The 23,222-nt window shown below is 41.3% G+C and overlaps 3 protein-coding genes across 8 annotated transcripts in view; 1 reads left to right on the forward strand and 2 right to left on the reverse strand.

Moving 5' to 3' along the window:
- Positions 1-11,543, reverse strand: part of LOC111960783 (stromal interaction molecule 1) — a 62,568-nt gene extending 51,025 nt beyond the window's left edge. The window contains exons 1-2 of one of the 3 annotated variants that reach the window (XM_023982987.2): positions 10,896-11,543; positions 10,274-10,397 (exon numbers count right to left, since the gene is read on the reverse strand). In XM_023982987.2, coding sequence (XP_023838755.1) covers positions 10,274-10,385 — 112 coding nt within the window. In that variant the 5' untranslated portion in view covers positions 10,386-10,397; positions 10,896-11,543. The remainder of the gene's footprint in view (positions 1-10,273; positions 10,398-10,895) is intronic. The other 2 variants (XM_023982988.2, XM_070439283.1) reach the window with 2 other exon arrangements.
- A 3,690-nt stretch (positions 11,544-15,233) lies between these two features.
- LOC111960787 (rho-related GTP-binding protein RhoG) lies at positions 15,234-17,723 on the forward strand. Of its 2 annotated transcripts, none has more exons than XM_023982991.2 (2): positions 15,234-15,360; positions 16,471-17,723. In XM_023982991.2, the coding sequence occupies exon 2, from the start codon at positions 16,497-16,499 to the stop codon at positions 17,070-17,072; it is 576 nt and encodes a 191-aa protein (XP_023838759.1). In that variant the 5' UTR covers positions 15,234-15,360; positions 16,471-16,496; the 3' UTR covers positions 17,073-17,723. The 2 variants fall into 2 exon arrangements, with proteins under 2 accessions (XP_023838759.1, XP_023838760.1); XM_023982992.2 differs by having other exon boundaries at positions 15,240-15,351.
- Positions 17,724-18,244: 521 nt separating this feature from the next.
- LOC111960785 (post-GPI attachment to proteins factor 2-like) overlaps positions 18,245-23,222 on the reverse strand; it is a 29,499-nt gene continuing 24,521 nt past the window's right edge. For all 3 annotated transcript variants that reach the window (XM_023982990.1, XM_023982989.1, XM_070439289.1), the window contains one exon: positions 18,245-19,650. In XM_023982990.1, coding sequence (XP_023838758.1) covers positions 19,520-19,650 — 131 coding nt within the window. In that variant the 3' untranslated portion in view covers positions 18,245-19,519. The remainder of the gene's footprint in view (positions 19,651-23,222) is intronic.

Below are 23,222 nucleotides of genomic sequence, written 5' to 3' on the forward strand. Positions count from 1 at the left end.
AAACACACATTGTAGATGAGAAATGGGAATTAACAGTAAATGTACTACTGATGATACTGGTGTGCCATCCCCGCAGCCTCCGCAATGGGTTAGTCCACTCAGACAGGCCTCCGCAATGGATTAGTCCACTCAGACAGGCCTCCGCAATGGGTTAGTCCGCTCAGACAGGCCTCCGCAATGGGTTAGTCCACTCAGACAGGCCTCCGCAATGGGTTAGTCCACTCAGACAGGCCTCCGCAATGGGTTAAGTCCACTCAGACAGGCCTCCGCAATGGATTAGTCCACTCAGACAGGCCTCCGCAATGGGTTAGTCCACTCAGACAGGCCTCCGCAATGGATTAGTCCACTCAGACAGGCCTCCGCAATGGGTTAGTCCACTCAGACAGGTATGAATCAGACAGGTGTCTCGTGTGCCATAAATTATTTTTCTAGATTTGCCACTGCTCAAAAAAAAATATATTGGTCGACCAACAGCCTATTGACCAAACAAACAATCGACCAGTCAACTAAATGGGGTCAGCTCTAGTCTAGTGACAATCAGCTTGTAACACACTTCAGCTTATGGGGAGGCTAACAACAGCCAAAATGATGTCCACCTTGAAACCATCGCAAGCCATTTGTTCAAATCCACATTGTGGCCTAGGAACTTTGCTGCTCACAGCAGAAAACCACAGGGGCTATTTATAACCAGGCTGTGTTGTGGGGGGTAGCTGCTTTCTTACAACAGTGTAACCTGAGTGTTGTCAACACATGGTTGTCAACACTCAGAATGACAAGGGTGCTGATGTTCTGTCATCAATCCCAGTGCAACACGTGTGTAGGGAAGTAGAGTTCTAGTGAGGGAGAAGTCAAAGACCAGAGGGAACCATGTGTTCAAAACATCCAAATCCTTACTAGCCTAATGTTATTTTCCTTTACTTAGTATGGAATAAAGCCTACAACTAGTATTACATTTAATGAAGTGCCTTTTAATATATACCACATGGACATTTCTATAAATAAGGTTTTTTATATGAATACAAAATTAATAATAATCTGCATTTTGACATGTCCCTCGTCATATTTTTCATACTTTCCTGGGAAGATCTAACCCCAACACGTCTTCAAGTTTTCACCATCATTGTAAAGCCCTAGTTGTCGTTGCTTTGATTTTCCTTTCTGAAGATGATTATTTTTTAATATGATTAGTGATTCAATTAATCCTGTTCATCATTCTAAGGTCAACCCTGTTACGTCAACTGAACTCTCATTTTTTTTTATATGTAAGAAACATTGAAAATATAATAGTCAAATCATAGCATTTACTCTTCTTTTCTGGTGTTTAGTGATGGAAAACTGAGCATAACACCCTGTTACTAATAGATGAGCTAGAAATGTTTGAACAATGTAAAAAAAAAAGAAGAAGAGGGAAGCTTGCATTGAATTGCCCTTCCCTGTTGCACAAAGCTTCCATTCCCCATATCACAAGGGGATTAATGGCTAATTTAAGATGAAAACCCCAATCCTGTTACGTCAACCCTGTTACTTTAATGGCACGTTATTGGCGTGTACTATAGTCTTTTTGTTACCCCCTTGAGATGATAAAACATTAGAGGAGGTAGACCGATTATGATTTTTCAACGCCGATACCGATTATTGGAGGTCCCAAAAAAAGCCGATACCGATTAATCTGACATTATTTGTAATAATGACAATTACAACAATACTGAATGAACACTTTAATTTTACCTTAATATAATACATCAATAAAATCAATTTAGCCTCAAATAAATAATGAAACATGTTCAATTTGGTTTAAATAATGCAAAAACAAAGTGTTGGAGAAGAAAGTAAAAGTGCAATATGCGCCATGTAAAAAAGCTAACGTTTAAGTTCCTTGCTCAGAACATGAGAACATATGAAAGCTGGTGGTTCCTTTTAACATGAGTCTTCAATATTCCCAGGTAAGAAGTTTTAGGTTGTAGTTATTATAGGACTATTTCACTCTATACCATTTGTATTGCATATACCTTTGACTATTGGATGTTCTWATAGGCACTTTAGTATTGCCAGTGTAACAGCATAGCTTCCGTCCCTCTCCTCGCCCCTACCTGGGCTCGACCCAGGAACACATCGACAACAGCCACCCTCGAAGCATCGTTACCCATCGCTCCACAAAAGCCGCGGCCCTTGCAGAGCAAGGGGAACAACTACTGCAAGTCTCAGAGCGAGTGATGTCACCGATTGAAACGCTACTAGCGCGTACCCCGCTAACTAGCTAGCCATTTCACATCGGTTACACCAGCCTAATGTCAGGAGTTGATAGGCTTAAAGTAATAAACAGCTCAATGCTTGAAGCACAGCTAAGAGCTGCTGTCAAACGCACGAAAGTGCTGTTTGAATGAATGCTTACGAGTCTGCTGCTGCCTACCACCGCTGTCAGACTGCTCTATCAAATATCAAATCATAGACTTAAATATAACATAATAACACACAGAAATACAAGCCTTAGGTCATTAATATGGTAAAATCCAGAAACTATCATTTCGAGAAAAAAAAAACGTTTATTCTTTCAGTGAAATACGGAACCGTTCCGTATTTTATCTAACGAGTGGCATCCATAAATCTAAATATTCCTGTTACATTGCACAACCTTCAATGTTATGTCATAATTACGTAAATTCTGGCAAATTAGTTCGCAACGAGCCAGGCGGCCCAAACTGTTGCATAAACCCTGACTCTGCGTGCAATGAACGCAAGAGACGTGACAATTTCTCTAGTTTAATATTGCCTGCTAACCTGGATTTCTTTTAACTAAATATGCATGTTTAAAAAAATATACTTCTGTGTATTGATTTTAAGAAAGGCATTGATGTTTATGGTTAGGTAAATTCATGCAACGATTGTGCTTTTTTCACAAATGCGCTTTTGTTAAATCATCCCCCATTTGGCGAAGTTGGCCGTCTTTGTTAGGAAGACATAGTCTTCACACAGTTCTCAACGAGCCAGGCGGCCCAAACTGCTACATATACCCTGACTCCACTTGCACAGAACGCAAGAGAAGTGACACAATTTCTCTAGTTAAAAGAAATTCATGTTAGCAGGCAATATTAACTAAATATGAGGTTTAAAAATATATACTTGTGTATTGATTTTAAGAAAGGCGTTGATGTTTATGGTTAGGTACACATTGGTGCAACGACAGTGCTTTTTTCACGAATGCGCTTGTTAAATCTCCCGTTTGGCGAAGTAGGCTGTGATTCAATGATAAATTAACAGGCACCGCATCGATTATATGCAACGCAGGATAAGCTAGATAATCTAGTAATATCAACCATGTGTAGTTAACTAGCGATTATGTTAAGATCGATTGTTTTTTATAAGATACGTTTAATGCTAGCTAGCACCTTACCTTGGCTCCTTGCTGCACTCGCATAACAGGTAGTCAGCCTGCCACGCAGGCTCCTCGTGGAGTGCAATGTAATCGGACATGATCGGTGTCCAAAAATTCCGATTACCGATTGTTATGAAGACTTGAAATCGGCCCCAATTAAATCGGCAAATTCCGATTAATCGGTCGACCTCTATAATACATCTTTATGTGCTTTTTATGACAGACCGTTATATATTTTTATTTTACCAAGTTACACTACCCAAAATGTACTCTATTCGTGGAACGACCCGCCTATCTTAGCATACATTATTACACATCAGCATAATAGCACGTACATAGAGGTCTATACTTAGTAAGAAGTGTGTTCACTTTCACCTCAAGAATTCCAGCTATGCAGCCATTCCAATTCAGTTGTTTGAAAAAAAAAGTTGTATGAATGGTGTCACATGCCGGGAGTATCTCTGGCTGTAGTCATGGTTATGAAACCATCCGGCTAGGCTGTATATTATGTGGTGTGTCTATGCCTGCCTGGCCTGCAGTCTTCCCCTCTCTCCTGGGGGATTAGAAACCCTCTGCAACAGCAGATCAACGGCCTCACTTCAACTCAGAGGAAAACATAGTTTGGTCTGAGCTGCAGTCTGCAGACATTCTGGGCTATGTGCAGGAGGGTAACCAAGGCTGCCTCTAAGCCACAGAGATCTGCAGTGTAGCCAAGTGTCATTTCTGAAAGCTTCAATGTTCTAAGTTAAGTATACAATCTCAGGTCGAAAGAATGGAGTCTTCATGATGAAACAGCAGGGTAGAAATACAGGCAAAATGGCTGAAAGAAGTAATAGCCAACAGTCCCTAAAAGGGAAAGAGCTGACCAGATAGATCAAAGAGAAGAGTCTGAGCAAAATATTTTCGCTTGTACGACTGTGTGGCTTATCCTGCCCAGAAACCTGACCAAAACACAAATGAAATAGACTCAATCATGGACACTCTTACTGACAGTTGTGGCTGCTTCACACGATGCATTGTTGTCTCTACCTTCTTGCCTTTGTGGTTTGTTTGTGTACAATAATGTTTGTACCATGTTTTGTGCAGCTACCATATTGTGCTGCTGCCATGTTGTGTTGCTTCCATGTTGTGTTGTCGTTTTAGGACTATCTTTATGTAGTGTTGTCTCTCGTCGTGATGGTACTCTCTTCGTTCGCTGGACTTTATCCTGCTAACTGTTCCAAATGTCCGAACTGAATTTGGTAAAAGGGCTTTTATGTACTCTGCGCCATCGTCTTGGAACGCCTTACAAAATACTTTTAAACTGGAAGAACTTGTCCCGATTGGTATTTTTAGATCACTGATGAATGATCTTGAGACTAATTCCCTGACCTGTCAATGTTTTTAATTTGCTGTTTTTGATTTTGTTATACTCTTGTGAATTTTATGGTTTTTACTAGATTACTTGTAGTTTTTCATGTTGTTTGTCTGTAATTTGTGTAATGACTTGGTGCTGCCTATCTTGGCCAGGATTTAAATCTCAATGAGCCCTTCCTGGTTAAATAAAGGTTAAATAAATAAATTAAAAAGTGTGTTTTGTCCTATATTTTTTATTTCAGTCCCCGTCCCCGCAGGAGGCCTTTTGCCTTTTGGTAGGCCATCATTGTAATTAAGAATGTGTTCTTAACTGACTTGCCTAGTTAAATAACGGTTAAATAAAAAAAATAGGGCAAGGCCTACATTAGTGCGATATCATCATATTTCACACTAAGAAATGTGATATGAGGCATCTCCCTGTGTGATGAAATCTATCATGAGGAAGCACACAACAGCAAGTGTCCATGTGTGTTTACTTCCGGCTTGCTCTCCCATTTGCTGCACAAGGTAGCTCGTAGTATTACAACACTAGGCAAGACCAGTAAGTAACTTTCCCCGATTGGCCCATGCAGAGTGCAACTTATAGCACAGGGCAGGCAGGAGCTTCTCTGGCATGGAATCCTACTGCAGCTTTATTTATGACAAAGACTTCAAAGAAATTAAGGTAGCAAGTGCTGCACAGAAAATGGCCATTTCTCAGGCCAGAAAAGTGAAGTTATGGAATTGCATTATATCTAGCTGTCTAGCTGTAGGCAACAGCATAGGGGCAAATGATTCAACTTCTTTGGATCCACAACTGTCAAGAGCAAGCCAGCCACAGAGGCTGTGACTAGGGCTGGACGGTATACCGTATTTTATGATATACCGGTATTGATGCAGGGACCGGTTCGGGTTTTTAACTTTACCTTCTAGAACAGTATTTGAATGTTGGTTTGTTAAATGTGTTAAATGTCAGTTTTTATAGTTTACTTCGCTACTGGAGTCATCTCTCTCCGCTCTTTCTCTCCATGCCGCTTTCCACACAGACCTAGCCACGCCCCCCATTACTCAAGGAGCACATTTGATGATCCTCAACCATGAAACACTTCCGTTCAGTCTGCATGGTCAATGCAGCACATGCAACAATGTTGACGATAACAACGCTGTTTTCACTTTGCGTCTTAATATAAATCCACTAACCTTCTATAATGACACTATTAGTTTGTGTTTCTTACATCAGCAAACAACTAGTTTGTCTTTTCTTATCAAGTTGCACTAAATCTTGTGAGACGCTAATTGTTAGCTAGCTAATAAATGTACTGAGTAAGAGCAAACATAGCTAGCTAATACAGCCTGATACCAATACTTTGAAGTACTACTTAAGTCATTTTTGGGGTATTTGTACTTTACAAAAAAAAAATTGTGACAACTTTTACTTCAATACATTCCTAAAGAAAATACTGTACTTTTTAACTCCTTACATTTTCCCTGACACCTAAAAGTACTCGTTACATGAATGCTTAGCTGGACAGGAAAATGGTCTAATTCACGCCCTTGTCAAGAGAACATCCCTGATCATCTACTGCATCTGATCTGGAGGACTCACTAAACACAAATGCTTTGTTTGAAAATTATGAGTGTTGGAGTGTACCCCTGGCTATCCGTACATTTAAAAACAAGAAAAGAAAATGGGGCCATCTGCTTTGCTTAATATAAGGAATTTGAAATTATTTATACTTTTACTTTTGATACTTAAGTATATTTACTCAAGTACTATTTTACTAGGTGACTTTCACTTGAGTAATGTTCTATTAACGTATCTTTACTTTTACTCAAGTATGACAATTGGGTACTTTTTACACCACTGCAATTGAGTGCAGGAAATGTAGAAATTATAAAAAGTGCTGAAATGTGTTTTGGTTGAAGTTGAATTGAACAGTATAAAACAATAAGAATGGAGAAAGACTCATTGAAATCACTAAGAATGTATGCGTTGCCACCCTAGTATCACTCACTACTCATAAAGCACTAGGATCACTCACTACTCATAAAGCACTAGGATCACTCACTACTCATAAAGCACTAGGATCACTCACTACTCATAAAGCACTAGGATCACTCACTACTCATAAAGCACTAGGATCACTCACTACTCATAAAGCACTAGGATCACTCACTACTCATAAAGCACTAGGATCACTCACTACTCATAAAGCACTAGGATCACTCACTACTCATAAAGCACTAGGATCACTCACTACTCATAAAGAAAATGTACAACTTTTATTATTCAAAACTAAAAATACAGTCAAATACCGTCATACCGTCTAATTTTTGGGGAAATACCGTGATTTAACATTTTGGCCATATTGCCCAGCCCTAGCTGTGACAGGTGGCCAATGCAGAATCAATTCTATAATATCCAGGCATATCAACAACCACCAACACAGCTGACACCCTGTGAGGATGATGGCACTTCCTCACCTAAAGACTCATACATTCCCCATTGTGTGTGAGTGTGACTGTGTTAATGTTTATTTGTTAAAGGGCCCTGTTTTTCAGTCATTTTTCATATCCTTCTAATCAAACATTTAGTCTGCTACAGTTAAGTGTGTAATTATATATGTGAGGAATGTGTGTTGAGTCAGGATTGTAGCCCCTCCAACCAAACTGAGTTGGTTGAACAGAGGGGTTTATGTGTTTATGAGAGATAGGCAGTGTGAGTCGTTGAAAACAAGGACAGAGGAGAGCATTTTATGCTCTTACCTTTTTGAACTTATATCCTTATTTTAGCTCATAAACTGATTTTAACTGTTGTATTTATCCATTTATTCAAATAAATTCTCTATTTGAGTAAAACTGTTCCTGACTTCAAGAAGCCTTTATGTGCACGAGGAAACATACATCTTTGTCAAACACCCTCCCACCACTCTATTATGAACTCTAACAAGAACAAATATATATTATTTACAGTGTAAGTAGGCTACAACAAGCTGCTAATCCATCAACTGACTTTCTGTCAGGTTTTCTGGAGCTGCTTGTTAAGACATGCTAACATTCTCTGATTGTAAAGCCTTCTCTTCAACACAAGCATACAGGCAGTAGCATGTGCCACAAAAATGTGCCACTGCACTGCAGCAGAAAGTGGGGTGGAGCATTTCTGATCAAAAACAGTATTTCCTCTGCCATAACTAGGCTGTACAGCTGCAATGGAAGGCACCAAATCTCAAACACCATCTATAGTGGCAGTTTGACAATAACCATGCAGCTCAAAATGACAGCCTCCATGCTAATACGGCTCCAGATTACTGACTGACAAATCCATTCCAGGTCAAACTGTTATTTAAATGCAGCAACCTAACAGCATAAATCTCACTGGGGGCTCCGAATCAACCCACACAACTTAGTGTGCTGAACACTGCTAGCCTACTAGATAAAGGTTACGTCTACAACCCAAGTCAGTGTGCTGAACACTGCTAGCCTACTAGATAAAGGTTAAGTCTACAACCCAAGTCAGTGTGCTGAACACTGCTAGCCTACTAGATAAAGGTTAAGTCTACAACCAAGTCAGTGTGCTGAACACTGCTAGCCTACTAGATAAAGGTTAAGTCTACAACCCAAGTCAGTGTGCTGAACACTGCTAGCCTACTAGATAAAGGTTAAGTCTACAACCCAAGTCAGTGTGCTGAAACACTGCTAGCCTACTAGATAAAGGTTAAGTCTACAACCCAAGTAGTGTGCTGAACACTGCTAGCCTACTAGATAAAGGTTAAGTCTACAACCCAAGTCAGTGTCTGAACACTGCTAGCCTACTAGATAAAGGTTAAGTCTACAACCCAAGTCAGTGTGCTGAACACTGCTAGCCTACTAAATAAAGGTTAAGTCTACAGCCCAAGTGTGTGATGGTTGTGGTTAAAAATGCTACTTTTGGGCCGTTGTTTTGGGTATTTGAAAAAACGAGTGGGTCTACATTCCAGAACTCCAGCCCAGTGCTTCTTCAGAAAACACTGCCATTATGAAAACAATTATGACGTTTATCACCTGCTATTCTCACTCACACCCTCTTTCTCATTTGGTTTGCAAACTTACTGGGTCTGGAGATCAGGTATTTACATACTAGACAACCTTTTCAAAAGCTTTACGTTATGTAACACTCTCTCTGTATGTGTGCCTGTAGAAGATTGAACACGCACTTGCCCTCTGGAACATTCCAGTTCACTGCCGGTGTAATTACTGTTTCCCATCCTGACTCCAGGATGCCCAACCAGGCTTACTGTAGCAGGCAGTAGTCTGTAGTAGTCAACCCTCTTCAGGCACCGAGCCTCTTCATCACACAAACGCCACGAGCTAGTAAAACTGTTGCTGAGCACAGACACTAACCTATACATTATGCATGTGGCTAGCTAGGCCACATTCACTGAATGTCTCACCACCAACAGGTCCATAGAAACCACTAAAACCGTGTAATGTTTTACCACAAATACAATCTCTATTGGAGATGGGTCACTGTAATAGCCAAACATGTTGTATCACTCCATGACTAGGCTCCTGTCCAAGCCTTTACGCAGTCTGGCCTCAATGCATGATGTCAATTCAAAGACCTTACAAGTAGAGGCACAATTAATGTAAGTGGTATGGAATAGACTTACTTACAAAAGTCAGGGCCGAGAGTGGTCTTCAAAGATACTGTTATTCATTTCTAAACGTCTCAATTGTTTCAGGAATAGGCATACATTAGTTAAGGGCCCTTTGGACAGGAAGCATGGCACTACATGATAAATTACAAATGCCACAAGTTCAACATCAACACTGTTCAAGTGTAATCATAAGAGCCCTGTATAAACAGTGATGATAAAATGATGGGCAGGCACTTAATTTGCCCTCAGCTGTATAAATATGACATGACGATGCATGATCCATACCCACCAAACAGGGAACGCCAGAAGAGACTGGTTAGGACATTCACAATCAACACAGCTAACATTTCCATAAATCTAGGGTCTGATCCAGTCGAAACTAACAATGAATAGGCTACGTCTAGCCTGCTATTGTAGCTGACATGAGGCGTAGGCACTTATATGATGTTCCTTCCATTTTTGCTAAGTCCCAAAAATGCTCAGTGCCATGTAGTTTAGTTTAAACAAAACCTATGACAATCCTTTCACATATCCGTTTTGTTCTGACACGGAATGCTGTGGCAAAACTAGTGAAGATGAGTGAAAAATGTTTTGACTGACTTGTCAATAGGTAACAAAACAAACTCACTACGAAGATGCACGACTCCCTGACTTGACAGTGTGCCATGATCACCCGAGAACAGAGCTTAATGGAGATTGCATACCCTAACTATTCTCAGCACGGCTACATTTAGAGCCGGCACAATTTCTAAATACAGGAATGGTAGAGGAGGTTGTAGTACACTGATAATGCAACAAATGTCTACAATGTGTCCGATTTGGATCACATTGTGTATGAAGTATTGTATGAATACACGTGCTGGCATATGGGCTGAATGATTACATGTGTGTCATAACGTTCAGAACTTTCTGAATGATATTTACATACCTGACACACCATTATCAATATGATGGTGGTCTGAGCTGGCGTGTACCGTCCAGCTTTCCCTCAGGAGGCATAAGCATGCAATCCACAAGGTCAACGATTTGCTGAAATCCATAATGGAGGTTTGCTAGGAAGAGGATGGAGAGGAAATGTTAGAGGGACATCACGCATACATAGCTACAATGTTAGCTACTAGCCTAGTGATTTGACTATGCCAACTTCAGATTTCAAACAACAATGACAAATGAGATCACATCAGAGCTTTACAAGCCAAATATCAACAGACATAGTATAGAAGTCACATAGGGCTAAAGGCAGATAACAGGCTCTCACAAAAATCAGTGGTTGGCTAATACTAAACCATAACACTACTAGCAAACAATTTCACCATCAATAAAATCATTATATTACATTACAAGGCTATATTAACTGCACATGGATAACAAGCAACCATAGCTAACGTTACCAGTCAGTAGCTACATACATGTCTGGCTAACCAACGTTATCAAAACAAAAAAGTGACAGCTGGGAGCTTGACAGCCCGGCCTGAATAGCTATCATAATCAAGTAAGTCGTTTCATGATTTTCTAGGTAGCCATTAAATGTATAGTAGCTAGTTAGTTACCTTTCAATACTTTTGCATTGGATGCTTTTCTTATTACAACTCTTGTTGGTTACCGTAGACTCAAAGGCACGCCATCAATCGTAGGTTCATACTCCAAAGAGAAACCCATTTGTATTCCATGGATAAAGAGCGAAGTTAGCTGGCTAGCTAGCTAGTTGGCTGTCATATCTGCATATGACAGATGACTTTCCGCTCTGTTTAGCCAGCTAACGTTAGGTAGCTAGCTAGCCAGCCAGCAATGCGCAGACAATCCAATGCAATGGCCGAGGTGGTCGACTAACAGATACGTGGAGGTCGACAAACAGACACTTGGATAAAGCCAGCTAGCTAACGTTATGGTCGGGGCCGCTTCTTCGGGTAGCTCACCACCACAACAGAACAGCAGCCTTCAGACCACTGTCAGCAGCTAGGAAGATTGGCTAAACCGATAATCATAGCACAAGAACTAGCAACAGTGACAGAACGCGATCAACTTAGCAACCCCGTCCTTTTACGTCAATTTACTGGATAAAATACACTCAAGTAAGAAAAAAGTATTTATGATTGATTCAAACACAGAGCGGTTGTAATGCACTAGCTACATGTCCGCTACAGCCGGTTTCCCCCACACACAAAAAAAAATTCTTCAGACTGGGTTGCTTCACCCATGTGAATCCAGCAATATTAACGAATCACTTCCTGTTCAGTTTTTTTGATAATCCTTCAAAATAATTATACAGCCCTGTAAACGGTGTAAATGAATTATTAAATAAAAAATATATTCGGATGTCTAATTATGTTACAGTTATTATATATTTAAGCAATAAGGCCCGTCGTGCCTAAGAACAGCCCTAAACCGAAGTATATTGGCCAGATATCACAAACCCTCGAGGTGCCTTATTTATATTATAAACTGGTTACCAACATAATTTGAGCAGTAAAAATACATGATTTGTCATACCCGTAGTATATGGTCTGATATACCAGGGCTGTCAGCCAATCAGTATTCAGGGTATGACAAAACATTTATTTGTACCGCTCTAATTACGTTTGTAACCAGTTTATAATAGCAATAAGGCACCTCGGGGGTTTGTGATATATGGCCAATATACCACGGCTAAGGGCTGTATCCAGGCACTCCACGTTGCGTCGTAGGGAAGAACAACAGCCCTTCGCCTTTGTATATTGGCCATATACCACACCTAGATAGCCTAGTGGTTGGAGTGTTGGGCCAGTAACTGAAAGATTACTGGATCAAGTCCCCGAGCTGACAAAGTTAACAAAATCTGTTGTTCTACCCCTGAACAAGGCAGTTAACCCGCTGGTCCCCAGTAGGCCGTCATTGCAAATTAGAATTTGTTCTTATCTGACTTGCCTAGTTAATTAAATATATTTTATCTAAATTAATACCGACCATTTGTATGCTACGTTTGTAGCAATATCAACGCAGGACATTTTTTTTAAGGAAATCTCCTACTGTAGGTCACAGCCTTATTGTTGCTAGCTGTTGCTCATGCTGGCTTCACACACAAATAAATTCGTTGAGATTTTTGAGGCATAGAGATAGATAGAGAACTCTAGCGCCCAAAATACATTTTAGCACGGGCATAGCCATTGAGGATTTTCACCATTTTGAAGTAGTCACTGGGTGGGACTTCGTATTGGTTAAGGAATGATCACATAATTCCATCCAGGTCACCAGGAAGGATCAGGCAATGAATAATACATTCCATAACTGCGGCAGTAAATCGCCAACTTTGGATTTTTACCTGTTCAAACAACACACTCTAGGTGGCAGTGTGCACCCATTCAGTTTGTTTGCCAACTCATACAAGTACAAAGAACAAAAATATAAGCTCTACATGTAAAGTGTTAGTCCCGTGTTTCATGAGCTGAAATAAAAGATCCCAGAAATGTTCTATACAAAGAAAAACGTAATTTTGTGCAGGAATGTATTTACACCCCTGTTAGTGAGCATTTCTCCTTTACCAAGAAAATCCTTCCACCTGACAGGTGTGGCACATTAAGAAGCTGATTAAACAGCATGATCATTACACAGGTGCACCTTGTGCTGGGGGACAATAAAAGGCCACTCTAAAATGTACAGTTTTGTCACACAACACAATGCCACAGATTGTGTGCAATTGGCATGCTGACTGCAGGAACGTTCACCAGAGTTGTTGCCAGAGAATTAAATGTTAAATTCTCTACCATAAGCCACCTCCAATGTTGTTTTAGAGAATTTGGCTGTATGTTCAACTGGCCTCACAACCGCAGACCACGTGTAACCACGCCAGCTCTGGACCTTAACATCCGGCTTCTTCACCTGTGGGATCATCTTAGACCAGCCACCTGGACAACTGATGAAACTGTGGGTTTGCACAACAAAAGAAGTTCTGCACAAACTGTCAGAAACCGTTTCAGGGAAGCTCAAGTATGTGCTCGTCATCCTCACCAGGATCTTGACCTGACTGCAGTTCAGGGTTGTAACCTAATTCAGTGGGCAAATGCTAATTTTCAATGGCCACTGGCACGCTCGAGAAGTATATTCTTCACGGATGAATCCCGGTTTCAACAGTACCTTTCAGATTGTAGACAGCTTGTATGGCGTTGTGTGGGCAAGTGGTTTGATGATGTCAACGCTGTGAACAGAGTGCCCCATGGTGGCGGTGGGGTTATGGTATAGTCAGACATACGCTACGGACAACAAATACAATAACATTTTATTGATGGCAATTTGAATGCACAGACATACCGTGATGAGATCCTGAGGCCCATCATTGTGCCATTCATCTGCTGCCATCACCTCATGTTTCAGCATTATAATGCACGGCCCCATGTCGCAAGGATCTGTACACAATTACTGGTAGCTGAACATGTCCCAGTTCTTCTATACTCACTAGACAAGTCACACATTGAGCATGTTTGGGATGATCTGGATTGACGTATACGACAGCGTGTTCAAGTTCCCTCCAATATCCAGCAACTTCACACAGCCCTTGAAGAGGAGTAGGACAACATTCCACAGGCCACAATCAACAGCCTGATCAAGGAGATGTGCTGTGCTGCATGAGGCAAATGGTGGTCACACCAGATACTGACTGGTTTTCTGATCCACCCCCACCTTTTTTTAAGGTATCTGTGACCAACAGATGCATATCTGCATTCCCAGTCGTGTGAAATCCATAGATTAGGGCCTATGGAATTTATTTAAATGGACTGATTTCCTTATATGAACTGTAACTCAGTAAAATATTTGAAATGGTTTATATTTATATTTTATATTTTTGTTCAATGTAGTTAAAGAAGAAAATGGACTACTTCAAAATGGAGATGGCCTCAATGGCGCTGCCTGTGATCTCAAAATTAGGACAGATACAATAATGTGGTGTCTATGTAGGCTATGTAGGCTATCAGAACAAAGGAACAGTGGAGCTCATCGACTCATCAGTCCCACACAACTAAGCTCAAGTATGCCACCTTGAGGCTGTAGGCTACACAACACTAGCAATAAAAGTGGAGGAGATGTGTTGATGGGAAAAAGAGGGGGGCATCTTCTGATGGAACTGATGCCTCCCATCAGAACAGATTTGAGCCTCAATGGGATAGGCCTTATCATGTAGGCCTTATCATGATAAATCCCAACTTCTTATAATAAAGATGTATGATACACCTTGATCTGATAATATACTGTATCATAAGCTAATGCTAAATCATAAAGTCTTAGTTTAAAGGCCCAATGCAGCCATGTTTATATTAATATCAAATCATTTCTGGGTAACAATTAAGTACCATACTTTAATAGTTTTCCATTAAAATTGACAAAAAAAAATATATTTCTCAAGCAAGAACTTTGATAGGACTGTCAGGGAGTGGTCTGAATGTGGAGGGGAAAACTGAAAACTAGCTGTTATTGTCAGAGAGGTTTGGAACTCTTTTTGTTATTGGTCTATTAACCAATTTACTGCCTGGTGATGTCACCAGGCAAGCCAAAACTCCCGCCCATTGCAAACCTGAGGATTAGATGTTCTTGTGTAGAATATATTTTCAACCGGCAACAATCAGGAATAACACTGATCCCTTTTCTTCCCACTTCTACAGTGTTAGTTTCATCAGCTGTTGTACAATATGATATAAAACACAGGAAACACTGAATTTTGTCTGCACTGGGCCTCTAACAACTATGTGGTTATTCCTATTCTGTACATTTGAATGTCAAATAAGGTAATTCATTGGGTAACAATTTTATTTAAAAATGCTGTTTAATATTCTACCAGCAACGTATACTTAAAACAATAGCTCAGGCTGTCGTGGTGGGGAGACAATACACTTCCTCACAGTGCCATTTTTCTCGAGTGACTTCCTCTTCAGCGAACACACACACTTCCTCCACTACAGCAACACTTTGCTTGACTGCTTTGACGCTCTCGGACAGATTGTAGGCTATATGTTCATACAAAACCTGCCATTAAAGAAAGTATGTTTGGTGAGTCTGACTTGTTTTTAACCTTTGCATGTTTTTGTTGTCAAATTGTTGTAATTATGTACTACTACTGTATAATAGATATGTAGGCTGTAACACATAATCTTACGGAAGCACTTGGGTGACGCACCATAAGGCGAGGTAGCCAACTGCCGTTATAATTTTGGTAGGCGCTATTCTATATCAAACTCTATAGGCCTACGATATGGCATGCAATGTTAAAATCCACAATTGTAATATTTATTTGTGACAGTTATTTTGTGTTTCATTTAGCCCATATAAAGTTCTAACTTGCTCTGCTGACTCTTTTTCTGTAAAATGATGATAATGGTGAAAAAACTTTACTGTAACTTATGTTGAACTCTTTTTCTAATTTCAGGGTTACTATTAGGCCCTATTAACACATAGCCCTTTTCTTAATAATCTAGGTGAATGAAATGAGAAATGTACACGATCAGAATGCTATGGCCTTGTTGATGGCCTAAAATGAGTGAAATTCACCTATCATAGATATTCAGTGGATAAGCCAAAGGTATGCATCAGTGGTGGTAGGCATACAAAGGTTTATTGGATTTGATGAACTATCCCCAGTCAGTGTACAGAGAAGTACATTTCAGTGCTCCCAGGCTCGGGTCCCTGTAGACTGGGTTTAGTTATATTCACATTTTCTCCAACATTCTCAGAGAGCAGTGGGAAGAGTCCAGCTCTCCTCTCTCACAATGAATTACAATTACTGCATGTATTTCAAACTCTGCAGTCTCCACCCATATTTTGCAGTTTCAGTGTTCACACTTGAATTCATGGGGAACACAGGCCTTATGTACTGTAACTATAAATGAAGTAGGCCCACAGATTAACATAATGTTCAAGTTGAAATGAAAGCCAGTAGATAAACAAAGACGGATAAAAATAGATAGTGTCAAACTGTACTGTGTAAATGAGGGTGTGAGAGTGATGTTCGTACCCGATAAAGTGTGAGAGCAATTTAAACCACAGACCTCATTTTCAACAGTTTAAATTTGTTGGGCCCTAGCCAGTGTCTCTCTTTTGGTGTAAAGTGCGTCTGAACATTGTAGCATAAAGTGCATTTCTCCCTGTGTTTCTCATGTCCAGGTGTCTGAGAGAGTGAAGGGGTCAGAATGCAGAGCATCAAGTGTGTGGTGGTAGGAGACGGTGCAGTAGGGAAGACCTGCCTACTCATCTCCTACACCACCAACGCCTTCCCCAAGGAGTACATCCCCACTGTGTTTGACAACTACAGCGCCCAAGTGACTGTGGACAGCAGGACTATTAGCCTCAACCTGTGGGACACAGCAGGCCAGGAGGAGTACGACCGCCTGCGCACCCTCTCCTACCCTCAGACCAACGTGTTTGTCATCTGCTTCTCTGTTGCCAGCCCCCCCTCCTTTGAGAACGTCAAGCACAAGTGGCACCCGGAGGTCACCCACCACTGTCCCAATACGCCCATTCTACTGGTGGGCACCAAGAAGGACCTGCGTAATGACCCGGAGGTGTTGAAGAAGCTTAAGGATCAGAACCAGACAACCATCACCCAACAGCAGGGCACCGCCCTGGCCAGGCAGATCCAAGCCATCAAGTACCTTGAATGCTCTGCCCTCAACCAAGACGGAATCAAAGAGGTGTTCGCTGAGGGTGTACGAGCCTTTCTCAACCCACAACCTGTCGCCACCAAGAAACCCTGTGTGCTATTGTAAAGGCAGTAGGAAACCCTGTGTGCTATTGTAAAGGCAGTAGGACACGCTGTGTGCTATTGTAAAGGCAGTACGAAACCCTGTGTGTTATTGTAAAGGCCGTAGGAAACCCTGTGTGCTATTGTAAAGGCAGTAGGAAACCATGTGTGCTATTGTAAAGGCAGTAGGAAACCCTGTGTGCTATTGTAAAGGCAGTAGGAAACCCTGTGTGCTATTGTAAAGGCAGTAGAGATACTATCACGTATGCAAATCAAACAGAACGATATTAATTCATTGAATGTGTGTAAACCATTGGAGTTGATTTTATTGTGAAATATGTTTTTGTTGTACTGCCGATAACAAACCCTGCCATATCAAGACTTCCTTGAGACAAGGGGATCATTGAGGAAGAGGCATTGGCTCAAGATGGATGCCTCAAAACTGAGCCAATGTTAGATAGGCAAGAAGGGCCTGGGTCAAATGCTGTCTGTAAGAATCCTTGCTTTTGTATATCCATTATGTTGCCCTCTTCCTTTATAGCAATTAACAAACAAGACCTGAGACTTTCTGATGAGGAGATACATTCTCTCATTTATCAGTGCTTGTATTGTTGTCACATTTTGACATGTATGGCCTTTACAAAAATAATAAAAAAATATCAGGAATTTAAATATCCATCCTCCCATAATTAATACTTATTTTTCACAGATAATTTGTTGTATCATAGAAATATGTTTTTTTACACCATCAGGTGTGTTGTGTGCTGTTAGTGCTATTCAACTTTGTCTGAATGTGTTGAATGCTGGACACAAAAGAGGAAATGCAGGGAGAGGTTTTTGATAAGAAATGCATAGGCTGATTTTCCTATCGAAGGTCCTTAGTCAGTGTGCGTGTGCGTGTGTGTGCGTGTGCGTGTGCGTGTGTGTGTGTGTGTGTGTGTGAGAGAGATAGAGGAGAGAGAAATGGAACCTGGTTGTAACTTCCCTCTGAAAGTCCTTAGCTTATTATCTATTTTAGTTAAGTTGGGGTTCTAGATGTTTCAATGTTGTGTAACTATTTTGAGAAGGCCATGACCCCACTCTTCGAGGGTGTCTCAGGGGTATCTCAATTCAAACATAAGCACCCACCAAATTATTATTATGACATCTTCTGTACTGTTATAAACGAGAGATGGAAATTATGTGCAAACTGTAGTGTAGATTACTGTGACATGTCTTTATTCAGGAACAGCAAATAAATGTGTTGATTCATTTAGTTGATCAATGCATACAATTAAATTAATACTTCAAGAATGCCAAACCCTTTCCAATGGAGTCATGGGATGTGATAGAAACCTAAATACTAAACAACGATGACGTCCCTGATTTGCCTGAGAATGATTTGGAAGTGAAATGATCCAGCTTGCTGTTACAGAGTTGTGAAACATAAATTTTCATTTGTTGCACAATCACTGTCCTCTCTCACACCTCAGGCCACTGGACTCATTTGACAGTGAAATAAGGCCTTTGCTCTGCCTGCTGGATAACAGACACCTCTTTGTGTGAGAGCAGTGGAGGGACATACAGATATATGTCCTTACTGTTTTAGTATAGTATATACTGTATGTGACTGTATACAACACCCACTCTAGTACTATCTGGATCTACCTCTCCATCTCATTCTCTCTCTGTCTCTATGTCTCTCTCTCTCTGTCTCTCTCTCTGTGTGTCTCTCTCACTCTCTGTCTCTCTCTCTCTCTCTCTCTCCATCTCATTCTCTTTCTCTCTCTCTGTCTCGCTCACTCTCTCCGTCTTTACAAACGAGGAAGTACATTTATTTGTAACTTCCTTAATTTAGGTTGTGGACCTCACTGACTGACTGACTCACTAAGAATAAGCATGTTATGGTAAATAACAAAAAGGTTCTAAAATAATTGTTTAATAAAGCTTAATGTTTACACAAAAAAATCACTATTAGACTATTAATACCTTTAAGATATCTCTCTCTACTTGAGAATATACAAAATCATATTTGCGTTTGTCCACAGTTCGTGATGCATTTAAAAATACTTTCTACAAAGAGCTGAAGACACTCTCTTCAGATCACATCATTGGCAACAGTCAGCATTTCCCGAATTTCACAAGTGATAAGTCATAGACACGTGAGCATGACTAAAGAAGGACATACTCTTAAGTCAAGGTGATCAAGTCGAAGTTGCCCCACTGTCCCAAATCATAGAGGACTCTAAGTCTGTCATTTATCATACAGTATGTTAATATCAACATTATCAAAATGTTGGTACAGTAGGATTGACTTTCAGGTTGAACAGTCCAGATAAATAAAGTGATTATTTACAGTCATGACATCCGCCATCATGTAAATATATGGAAGAAGGCGCTCTCTTCCTGCTCCTCCTCCTCTGCAACAGCATCATCTCCGCTAGGTGTGTTCTGAGTGGTTGAACACCTGTCACCTGACCCTCTGTTTCCCAGTCAGAAGTCTTTACCCTCCTCTGGTGAGATGACCACCATCTCTCTGCTCTTAAAGTCCCAGAAGGCTGTTAGGTGGAAGGCCATGTTGGAGAACACCACACAATACTCAAAGAGGGCGAAAAAGGTGTAGCCTGTGGAGGTTAGGAAAGACAGGATACTTTTGTAAACACTTTAACAAACAATGTAAAATTAAAATATACTTTTGTATCATATAATGCTTAAAGGTTATGAACAGTCAAAATAATGTTTTTCATGAAAATTGCTGATATCTGAAGGAAACCAGATGAAAGTATGATGACTAAAGTATGAAAAATGACTGTTGCTTTTATATTGATAAAGTTTGATCACAAAGTTACTGGTCCCCTCCCCCATGTCGAACACTAGGATTCATTATTAAGGGGACAAGGTGACATCACCTTAACTTTCATTTTAATACACCAATGTTAACACGATATACTCTTACCTTATTTAAATAAGTACCGCCTTGTAACCGACATCGGAGAAGGCGTGTTTGTGTTTGCAGAGAGGCGTGGTTTATATAGCTAGATAGCTACTCTAATGATGCCAAAATTTGACTGTAGAGTGTCAGCAAATATAATTAAAAGTTGACCCTATTCATCTATGGCAACGATACTTGTGTTTCCCCTTCCATCTGTGTATGGTGTTAGCTAGTTACTGGCTAGCTAGGTGTTCAGCCAGCATGGAACAAAAGGCGGGAATGGGTCGTTCAAAACTCAGACGCAGTTGTCAGGTCAACACATCGGTCATTGATGCTGTGATCTGCATCCCAAGATCCCTGCCAAATGGTGTATATATATACACTGCTCAAAAAAATAAAGGGAACACTTAAACAACACAATGTAACTCCAAGTCAATCACACTTCTGTGAAATCAAACTGTCCACTTAGGAAGCAACACTGATTGACAATACATTTCACATGCTGTTGTGCAAATGGAATAGACAAAAGGTGAAATTATAGGCAATTAGCAAGACACCCCAATAAAGGAGTGATTCTGCAGGTGGTGACCACAGACCACTTCTCAGTTCCTATGCTTCCTGGCTGTGTTTTGGTCACTTTTGAAATGGCTGGCGGTGGCTCTCACTCTAGTGGTAGCATAAGACGGGCTACTACAACCCACACAAGTGGCTCAGGTAGTGCAGCTCATCCAGGATGGCACATCAATGCGAGCTGTGGCAAGAAGGTTTGGCTGTGTCTGTCAGCGTATGTCCAGAGCATGGAGGCGCTACCAGGAGACAGGCCAGTACATCAGGAGACGTGGAGGAGGCCGTAGAGGGCAACAACCAGAGCAGGCACCGCTACCTCACCCTTATGCAAGGAGGACGCCACGGCCAGAGCCCTGCAATAACCCAGCAGCCACAAATGTGATTGTTCAGCATAGCTGCTCACAAGGGCTCTGAGGATCTCATCTCTGTACCTAATGGCAGTCAGCTCCTCGGCGAGCACATGGAGGGGCTGTGCGGCCCCACCAAAGAAATGCCACCCCACACCATGACTGACCCACGCCAAACCGGTCATGCTGGAGGATGTTGCAGCAGCAAGAACGTTCTCCACCGGCGTCTCCAGACTCTGTCACGTCTGTCACATGTGCTCATGTGCTCAGTGTGAACCTGCTTTCATCTGTGAAGAGCACAGGGCGCCAGTGGCGAATTTGGCCAATCTTGGTGTTCTCTGGCAAATGCCAATGTCCTGCACGGTGTTGGGCTGTTACAGCACAACCCCCACCTGTGGACGTTCGGGCCCTCATACACCCTCAATGGAGTCTGTTCTGACCGTTGAGCAGACACATGCACATTGTGCTGCCTGGAGGTCATTTTGCAGGGCTCATGGGAGTGCTCCTCCTTGCACCAAGGCGGAGGTAGCGGTCCTGCTGCTGGGTTGTTGCCCTCCTACGGCCTCCTCCACGTCTCCTGATGTACTGGCCTGTCTCCTGGTAGGCCTCCCATGGCTCTGGACACTACGCTGACAGACACAGCAAACCCTTCTTGCCACAGCTCGACATTGAGTGCCATCCTGTATGAGCTGCCACCTGAGCCCACTTGTGTGGGTTGTAGATTCCGTCTTCTCATGCACAATAGGTGAGAGCACCGCCAGCATTCAAAAGTGACCAAACATCAGCCAGGAAGCATAGGAACTAAGAAGTGGTCTTGGTCACCACCTGCAAGAACACTCCTTTATTGGGGTTCTTGCTAATTGCCTATAATTTCCACCTTTTGTCTATTCCATTTGCACAACAACATGTGACATTTATTGTCAATCAGTGTGCTTCCTAAGTGGACAGTTTGATTTCACAGAAGTGTGATTGACTTGGAGTTACATTGTGTTGTTTAAGTGTTCCCTTTATTCTTTGAGCAGTGTATGTATATATAATATATACATACACCAAGCTTTAACTTCCTAACTGATGTCTTGAGATGTTGCTTCAATAAATCCACATAATTTTCATGCCTCATGACGCCATCTATTTTGTGAAGTGCACCAGTCCCTCTTGCAGCAAAGCACCCCCACAACATGATGCTGCCAACCCATGCTTCACGGATGGGATGGTGTTCTTCGGCTTGCAAGCGTCCCCCTTTTTCCTCCATCAGACCAGAGGACATTTCTCCAAAAAGTACGATATTTGTCCCCATTTGCAGTCAAAACGTAGTCTGGCTTTTTTATGGAGGTTTGGAGCAGTGGCTTCTTCCTTGCTGAGCGGCCATTAAGTGATGTCGATATAGGACTCATTTAACTGGGGATATAGATACTTTTGTACCTGTTTCCTCTAGCATCTTCACAAGGTCCTTTGCTGTTGTTCTGGGATTGATTCGCACTTTTCAACACCAAAGTACGTTCATCTCTAGGAGACAGAACGAGTCTCCTTCCTGAGCAGTATGACGGCTGCGTGGTCCCATGGTGTTTATACTTGCGCACTATTATTTGTACAGATGAACGTGGTACCTTCAGGCAGTTGGAAAATGCTCCCAAGGATGAACCAGACTTGTGGAGGTCAACATTTTTTTCTGAGGTATTGGCTGATTTCTTTTGATTTTCTCATGATGTCAAGCAAAGAGGCACTGAGTTGAAGTTTGGCCTTGAAATACATCCACAGGTACACCTCCAATTGACTCAAATTATGTCAATTAGCCTATCAGAAGCTTCTAAAGCCATGACATCATTTTCTGGAATTTTCCAAGCTGTTTAAAGGCACAGTCAACTTGGTGTATGTAAACTTCTGACCGACTGGAATTGTGATACAGTGAATTATAAGAAATAATTGTCTGTAAACAACTGTTGGAAATATTACTTGTGTCATGCACAAAGTACATATCCTAACCGACTTGCCAAAACTATAGATTGTTAACAAGAAATGTGTTGAGTGGCTGAAAAACGAGTTTTAATGACTCCAACCTAAGTGTATGTAAACTTCCGACTTCAACTGTAACAAGGATATCATTGATGCAATTTAATTATGTTTGAGTTACTTTGTGTTTCACCAAATTTCCTTTAGATGATTTTACTGCAACACTGGTCACTGCATCCAAGTTGCTTAACATAGGCGTTTCAAAGAGCTGTCAGTCAATGCGAGCTCATGAATATAATCTCCCCGCCCACTCAGCCTGTCATTTCAAACTCATGGTAGTTAGCCATGAGAGAAAAAGTACTTTTCAGAATGACTGGTCATGACGGTTCCCGTGTGGCTC

Source organism: Salvelinus sp. IW2-2015, linkage group LG4p, assembly GCF_002910315.2.
Source record: "Salvelinus sp. IW2-2015 linkage group LG4p, ASM291031v2, whole genome shotgun sequence".
Lineage (NCBI taxonomy): Eukaryota > Metazoa > Chordata > Actinopteri > Salmoniformes > Salmonidae > Salvelinus > Salvelinus sp. IW2-2015.

Bases quoted from the DNA above. Each gene is read 5' to 3' on its own strand.
- LOC111960787 (XM_023982991.2), top strand. From the start codon at position 16,497: ATGCAGAGCATCAAGTGTGTGGTGGTAGGAGACGGTGCAGTAGGGAAG.